General features: G+C 32.7%; 1 protein-coding gene across 2 annotated transcripts in view; it reads right to left on the bottom strand.

Moving 5' to 3' along the window:
- The window catches only part of LOC106469385 (myotubularin-related protein 3-like), a 110,566-nt gene extending 102,169 nt beyond the window's left edge, over nucleotides 1-8,397 (bottom strand). Inside the window, exon 1 of one of the 2 annotated variants that reach the window (XM_022397892.1) lies at nucleotides 8,336-8,397. In XM_022397892.1, the coding sequence (XP_022253600.1) occupies nucleotides 8,336-8,340 (5 nt within the window). In that variant the 5' untranslated portion in view covers nucleotides 8,341-8,397. Of the gene's footprint in view, nucleotides 1-7,097; nucleotides 7,231-8,335 lie in introns of those variants that run through there. The other variant, XM_022397893.1, reaches the window with a different exon arrangement.
- Between the last annotated feature and the right edge of the window lie 547 nt (nucleotides 8,398-8,944).

Raw genomic sequence — 8,944 nt, 5'->3', positions numbered from 1 at the left:
AGAAATAGTAGTTAAATAATAGTATATATATATATATATACCAGGTCCATACGAAGAATGTGTGAAATGGGAGGATTCTAATTTATGAGATCAAAAGCCAACACATATTGAGTAAAGCACAATCAGAATTAAAAGAATGCTAATGCTATGGGGTTCTGGGGCATGCCTCCAAGAGAATTTGTAAAAAATAGGTGCTACAAGATTAAATCTGGAAGTAATTTTACATGAAATGTAGCTTAAACAATTGCATTGCTGTTCACATAAGATCCACAAACATCCAATGAAAAGTTGAGAAATCATCATTCTGTTGTAACATTGCATGGGGAGCTAGATTTAAATTAGCATAAATATGTATGTTTTATTATAGTAAAGTACTGTACTATCTACATGCAGAGTAGTTATTAATTGTTAATGTATATTACTGCTTTAAACAACTTTGTACGACAATAGTATATTAGCTATTTCAATCATTGACTAAATACTTGTGGAAAGGATATTGTTTAGATACAGACTGTGTAATCATGAGTTTAGTGCATATAGTGACAATTTTTAAATTGAAATTATCATAGAATATATTGTAATAACAGAGCAGAGAATAATAATATTGTCAACTGTGTTCTAAAGTAATTGAACCAGCCCATGTGGACTTTGACAAAAAAAATTATTTAAAGCTCATGACAACAGTTACACAACAAAAGAAGCAAAGACAAAACATTTGCTCTTATTATTTGTCTGAAGATTTTCTTATTTTGCTTTTATTTTGTGATTAAATGTAGTTCATTTTATTTTTTGCATAACATTATTTCAGTGACCTCTATACAACTAGTATGATACGATGTGGTTAAATTGTGCATGAAATTTCTAAATGTTTTGTACTTCGTTGTTTAAACATTAAATTACTTACAAATCACTTGATACATGTGCATCCAGCAGCAGGGTTGTAAATTACATGAGCTCATACATGAAGTTTTGTGCCATGCTAATGCAACTTCATACTGTGGGATTGCTTGATTGCTCTATATGTAGTTCAAAATAACACCAGTCTGCATTGTTAGTAATACATAAAATTAAAAATTTATCTTAGTTTGAAAACTAAGTACATGGAAGGTAATTTTATATAAACATAGAATATAGAACAATTACTAAAACTTTAACTAGATGTAAAATGCTATTTTCTATTTCTTTTTGTACATTGCTTCAAAAAAATAAAGTTACAAAACTGCACTACAGTGATAAAAATTGTCTACCAAAAGTAAAACTCCACAGGGAAAATGCACTGTAGCACAACTGCGAAATTCCCAAAGAAATGTATTTATTACAAGCTATAAGTACAACAGTATTAATGAGGGGAAGGCCATTTTAATTTTGAAAAAATTACAGTAAATTAATATTCATTGTTCTTTATTGACTGAAAAAAAAAACTTGCTCATTTAACTGTGTTTGTCAGAAATAACTGCACAGATTAATATCACTCTAAAAATACGAAATACTACTGAGTCATTAACCTATTTACACGAACAGGATTAATGCTTAATTAGGACCAGCTCTAGCTATATAGTAAGAACTGAAGAAGGAAAACAAGGCAGTCATTATGTGCCATTTAAACACTCCCTTATGTTGTGTGATTTACTGATTTCTCAGCATACATGTGCTTATATAATTTCTTTCAGCCTGTATTTTAAAATGTAAACATATTAATCACTTTAATAAGTTCTTTCTAAGTTTCTGCACATAGCAACAAATTCTTATTTAAAAGTTTATAATATTTTTTATACTCATAAAGTTGATCTAAGTTCTTTACATTAATGATGGAATTTAAAAAGATTTCTAAAACATCAATAACTTTTTTGGTGGGGTTGATTTTTTTTATATTTTGACATATGCAAATATATCATCTGATATCATCATAATATTATTGTCAAATATTAAATATATCCTCTTTAGGATTAACATTAATTTTATTTTTCTGAATTATATAATATCTATAACACACAGTAACATGAATCTTTACTGCTTTTCTCACATGTAATCTAAGGACAATTATTTTTAACATTGCATTCATTTATTTAGTAACAGTACTAAAGCTAGACATCCCAGGACTCTGTAACAATCCTATAATATTTTCTCAACCTTACTCCTTACTATAGTGATACACTGGTGAAAAGACTTTAAATAGAAAGTACAAAGATAATAGCCAATAAAACCTGATAATATTTCTAGGTATTTTTCTGATTCGTAATCAATGTCAGGATGTAGTTTTAGTAATCTTGTGAAAACTTGTAAGGCAAAATTTCTTAGAATGGTAATTGTGTCTTCAGTTTCTTATATTTCATACAGCACTATGTATACAATACATTTTCATGTACAACTGTTCAGATATAAAAGCAGCAACTTGCTCTTAAATTGTTGTATTTGAAAATGTCCAAGATATTAAATGAAGAGTTGTTGGAAAATGTTTTTAAAAAACTAAAATTGAAAATAGGGAAATTAGTTTCATGTGAGGATAATCAATTAGTTGAATGTAATGAGCCCAATGATTAAGCAAATTCCACTAACTGCCCAGCTCTACTACAAAAGCTGCAGATTCATTGAATTTTAGTATTTTTATTTTCTGCATTTACACTGTCAGTTTCTTCTAAATAAAACTCAGCAGACACACACTGTCTGATCTGGAGAGATTAATTGCTGCTGCAGTAGCAGAAGTCAAAGAATGACATTATGACTGGTATTATCTTTAGTCTTATACTGTAGTTTCTTGATTTCTCTCCCCTTCAGGGTGACCACATTCTTTCCACAAAAGTTATAATTTTCCTGAATGAAAATGTATTTCTGATAGCTACCTCCCTCCGTTTACAAGATTAGCTTTTCTCGTTTGGTGCTGCCCTCTATATGCAAACTTTTTTCAGAAACACATGCCACAAGCCTTCATCCTCCCTGTGTTGGAACTCAAAGTTTCAACACGTCTCTCATGCAAATCAACATGCGTCACCTCTCCACTAATAGGAAAGCACTATTATCACGCAACACCTTCTACACACCACTACAGAACTATCATATCGAAGTTTGGCAGAAGACGCGAGCACCAGAAGATTGTGGGGAGGATGGGTGGGAAGTGTGATTGGAGGGAAGTACATTTCAGAAATACATTTTCATTTAGGAAAATTATAGCTTCGAATAAGGTACTCTCCCTCCACTCACAAGATTAGCTTGAATCCCACATTGAAATGGGGAAGGGACCATTGCGAGGGAAACACAAGTATATTACCTGGAATCATCCAGAGGACACCCCCAAAATGTGAGTAGCAGATCAGTTGATCTGAGGAGGGGCACCTCACCAAATCTTTGCCAGGAACATCAACATGATCAGGAGAACCAGACATGGTGTAATGTGAAGGGAGCACATCCACATGGGAGAGGATATTTTAGAAATGTGATCTTAAACAGAAATCAGAATCACTCACTCTCACGATGGATTAATGATTAATCCATGTTCATGGAACCTATCCAGCAGGTTGCCTCCATGGTCAACCACCCCAGCAGCTTGTAAGTGGTAAGAACTCATGTACTCCATCGGAAGAAAGGGGGGAAAAGTGCAGTGGAGAGTCAGGAGGGACTTTTCAACACCAGTGGCAGTGCAATGGGTGATCATGAAACCCTATTTGAAAAGCAGACCACACTGATTTGGAAAATGTATAAGAATCAATATGGCTTACAGTGCAGATATGATAGCAAAAACCTTATCATGGCCCAAGAGGTCCTAACAGCAAGCAAACCACGTTTGAAGTGCGAGAGCTAAAGATGACAGATGAGCCAATGTAGAAGGATGAAAAGGATTTCAGCAGAAAACCCCCTCAGGGTTCCTGTGAAGAGTTTCTGACAGAAGGTGACATGAAGAAAGGTACATGAACAGGGTCGTGAGAGTGAGCCAAAGTGAGAAAATTGGGTTTGGGTAAGTTGGACAGGGTAATTTGGGTTTGTCTCTCAAACAGGTAGAACTGCCTCCCAACAACTGTTGGTCGAGAAAATGAAAGTCTGCCCGATGATGAGGAAGGGCAGACTGATCTAAAGTCTGTGGGGTGACGAGGCATACTAATGCCTTCCCCAAGTTGAGAGGCAAATCGGTCCAAGTGAACTCAAATATCAGGGGAAGAACTAAATAGAGTCGGAAAGTTTCATGTAAGAGGGAAAGTCTAGGGCTATAGGAAACAGGTGTCAAAGACAAAACATCACATACCTGAAAGATAAAGTCTAAAAAGACTGATAATGGATGAGCTTAATCATCAGGTAGTGAATGGGAAGGCGCGTCAAACTCCGGGTTTGGAAACAAACAATCAAAATTGTCAACAGCCTGGTCTGGCCCGAATGGCTCAGGAGGAAGTGGGGCAGAAGTAAGCAAGAGAGGATGGCTCATATACTGCTCAATCTCCCAGCAAATGAATGGTGATATATCCCCCAACAGCTCGCCCAGCTCGTTGCTGAAAATACAGCATCAGACGCTGGCGTAGTACCCGAAGCGATGACTGTAACTTCAGAACTCATAAGCAGGAAATAATGAGGAAGTAATGCTTTATTAAAATATTAACTCCACAACTGTGAAGTGTTGGAAATAAAGAAAAAATATTAAAAATGAAAAAAATAAACCACTCCAAGGTAACTGAATAATGTAAAAAAAGAGTGCCTGAACTCGACAGCTGCCAACCGAGAAGTGATAGTTTGGTAGTGGTGCACAGAAGGAGTCAAATGAGTCATGTGATAGTACTGCTCTCCTATTGGTGGAGAGGTGATGCATGATGATTTGCATGAGAGACATGTTGGAACTTGGATTCCAACAGAGGGAGGATGAAGGCTTGTGGCATGCGTTTCTGAAAAAAGTTCGTATATAGAGAAATGAGAAAAGCCAATCTTGTGAGAGGAGGAGAATACCTTATTGGAATTAATCTCTAACTCTTCTAGACAAAATTGTACAAATTTAAAACCTATACACGAGCACATGACATACTGGTATTTCAATTTTTATTTATAAAATAACATTTCATCCTAACCTATCATCAAATTTAATGAAATAGATAATTATTATCAGATAAAGTAACACAGAATGACTGATCTAGATGTGGTAAAATACACCAACAATAGACTTACCTGAGCAGCATGGTTTACATGGATGTATCAAGATTAAAAAATAAATTAAATATGGGGGGGGGGCTACAATCTTTCTTAACCATGACCATCCTGTTTTTCACAGTTATAGAACATATACAGCAAAAGTATATTTTGATTTTATCCTACAGTCAACAAGTATTACACACTCAATTATACAGTACTTGTTCTCACATGTAGCTTTTGATTTTTTTTACTATTTCAGTGGCAAAAAAAGTTCCTGACAAATGCTTTTGGGTTTTCAAAACGTTTTGGTTAAGTCAGGAATGAAATGTAAACAGAAAACTCTCACTTCACTATTTAATGCCTCAAAGTCATGATTGTCAATATCAATAAAACTCAATTTTCACTGACAGTGACAATGTGTTTTAACTTCACTTTTCAATTAAATGCTCTCTCCCTCTTCTTTTTTCCTACAGAATATTTCATTGTGTAGACAAGTGAATTCTCTTCCTAAAAATTGTCAAACGATAGCAGCACTGCAGCATGATTCAACAATATCAATGTAGCATCTTACATAGAGGTCCCAAAGAAATCAAGAATGGTAAGTTGTATTACGGTGTCTTATTTGTTTAGGTATAGGAAAGTGAATCCCAATCCTAAAAACTTTGAAAATCCAATATATAAAAATATGTTCTGTATTTTACTTTTAATACTGATTTGTACATTTACTGGAAAAATAAAGTTTAGACCACCTTAAACTATGTCGGTCCTTTTTTTTTTCACTCCATGGAGAATATACATTACAAAAAAAAAAACACACAACTCTAAAAAATATTTGACTCTATTTCTTGTATTAAACATACTTTTTAATAAACTTTGAGATAGTAGCACGAGTTACAGGTTCACCGAGTGATTTACAACTTGTGTGACAGGATTATTGGTTAGATACCATTCAAATGGCAATAAAACAATAAAAGTTAAGTGGAAACAGATGTATACTGTTACAAGCTTTAAACTATTTAGGATAAACAAACATAGTTTGCTATTACAATTTTCAGTTATTCTAAAATTCAAAAAAAGGTAATTTATATATATTTCATATTTTTTTATGGTGGTTATGAGGTTGATCAAATTGACCAAATGCATATAGAGGTAAGTTACAGAAAATAACAGATAAAATAATGTTTGATATTTATTTAAGAGGTTTCAGAGTTTACGCACATGAAATTTCATAATTTTCATATGAAGAAAAGTATTTTTCAACGTAATATGAAAGTCATTTTGCAGTCAAACCTTATTGCAGAATTATGTTGCAATAAATATCATGTTGAATCTCCTGTTAATCTGCAATCCCATCCCACTGTTCTAAAGAAAATTAGTTTTACCTTAAAATACCACAACTGAAAGACTGTCATTCTACTTTGTTCTTTGGTTCCTTTTTATTGGTCTTAATCTATGTAACCACTTTTTGATTGCTATATAGAGATTTGCCTTATATTGTTCTAACAGAAAAAAATGACCCCTTTCTCAATAATGTCATGTTCACAAACTGTTACTACTGAAAAATGGTCAACAAACATACAATGTAAACAAGTTTAATATTGTAACCAAGTTCTGGATAATTACAGATGGTAAACTATGTTTCTTCTTACCCCATGAAATCTTTGGAGAGTTAACGTAGTTGGCACTGAATTGGTGATTTTGACATTTTACAGTAACTTTCTTAAAGAGCATGCACCAAGATAACTGCACATGGTAATTGACATAGCTAATAAATTAAATCACCTGCAGAGAGATGTTATATCATTGATACCCATAACTATTCATATTTCTTACACATACACACTTACATCAAATGTAGGTCAAAGAAATCTTGTTTAAGGAACATGTACAATTATGTATTATTTCACGAAACTAATAGTTCACTCACATAAGCAAATATTTCAAATGGGAAGTATGCATCCTTTAGATAAAAAATAATCAAAGGAAAAACTTACAATTTGTGGTTTCAAAGTGACCTAGTGTTTAGAAAATCTTCCACAAAAAGCTAGCTTATATGAAAGCTTTAAAGTTCACCATGAGTAGAAATGGGTTGTCCACTTTACTACCTTTGATGAAAGGAGGACTCTTAAATCCATCTACATGTAAAATTGGGAGACTCAAGAACAATGAGTTTTCACTTCCCCTTCAACTAATAAAAACTTCTCCCAGTATCTTTAGTTTATCAGTTTTTTCTGTTAGTCATTAGTTTTATATCTCCACTGAAAACAACAAATCTAATGAACCTCAAACTATTACTTACTCTTTTTCATATTCACCTTGCAATTAAACTTCCAATTTTCCTACTTATAATACTCAAGCACAGCCCAACACAGCTGAATCCTCCAAAATAAATCTGCATTTTCAGAAGCTTTATAAACTGTATCAAAAACACACATGGTACCATCAACATGAAATGTCTTTTCAAACAACACACACTAAAATATGATCAATTATTTCTTATACTAAAAACAACAGAATCAGGTGACAGTCATTTTTGTAATAAAACGCATTAAACACTGTCCTAGAACTCTTGAAAATCAGAAAAGGCTTCCAAGAAAAAAAACATTTAATATCTCAACAAACAAACTTTTATGTATCTTTATAGTCCTACATATGAATAACAGATGCTCAGTGAACTTGTACCTTAAATGATCCTATCTAAATGTTAGAGATGAAATGGTGTACTGGGATAAAACAACCCACAAATAGCTGTTTCAAAACTTCATATTGTTTTCAAGCTGAGTGGGTACCTCTCAAAGAAGCAAGATACTCAGTGGAACTTATATACCAAATTGAAACTGCTTTAACTATAATAATACTAATAATAAAACTAAAAAAACTACATCATCTCAAAGCATTAAACCACAAACTGTCCCTGTTCCTTAAGAACTCACCAACTGTAATAAAGTTTTAGTAAGTATAGTACCTATTTTCATTTCCAAGTATCTCAAACAAATAAATATGAACACATAGACACCAAATACTGGAAAAAAACTCGTGGAATCCAACAACACTAGTGATCAATTCCAATATCATCAAGCTTTCAGACAGATCACTGTCTGATGCTTAAATCAGACATCTCAACAAAGGTTTAAATTTTTGCCACACAATCTTATTAATAAACTTGAAGTTCTCTCAGACTTTCTAACATTTTCTCAAAAACTAAGCCTCAGATAATGTTTTGACAACAAACCTCATTCTTCTGATCTTCAATTATCACTCACTTTCAAAGAGAAATTCTCATGGACACCTCCTACAAACAGAGAAGGACATTTAGAAAATTATATTAAAGTCATTCAAAGAGGCATTATTGGTACTATAAAGTCATCCAAACATTCTCAAAATAACATTAACTCAAAGAAAAAATTTGCCTTAAGAACCTTAAATCTCACACAAATATTAAAATAGAACCTGCTGAAAAGCGTGGCACTATTGTTAATATCTACAAAAAGTACTATATTACTAAAGCTAATCATTAACTTGATGACTCTAATTTCTACTAAAATCTAACACAGAATCCTAAAAAATAATTCAAAGGAAAACAATTAGCAAAAACATCATTTACAACTTGCCCAGAAAGATTTTACCTTTTACCAAAAGAACAAAAAGCTAATAATCCATACTATCCTATCATCACTAATACAAATATGAAAACCAAAAAGTTATCTATATTTTATTACGAATTATAATGTTTACAGTATACAAGATTGTTTTTAAAACAGATAAGATGTTTTGATAACTGGTGCGAATCATTCTCTAATACACAAGTTTTAATGATAAAAAACATTTTAGTATCTAAATC

The sequence above is a fragment of the Limulus polyphemus genome, unplaced genomic scaffold (assembly GCF_000517525.1).
Source record: "Limulus polyphemus unplaced genomic scaffold, Limulus_polyphemus-2.1.2 Scaffold3457, whole genome shotgun sequence".
In the NCBI taxonomy this organism is placed as follows: domain Eukaryota; kingdom Metazoa; phylum Arthropoda; class Merostomata; order Xiphosura; family Limulidae; genus Limulus; species Limulus polyphemus.
Note: the sequence above shows the minus strand (reverse complement) of the source record. Positions and strands in the feature narration are given on the sequence as shown.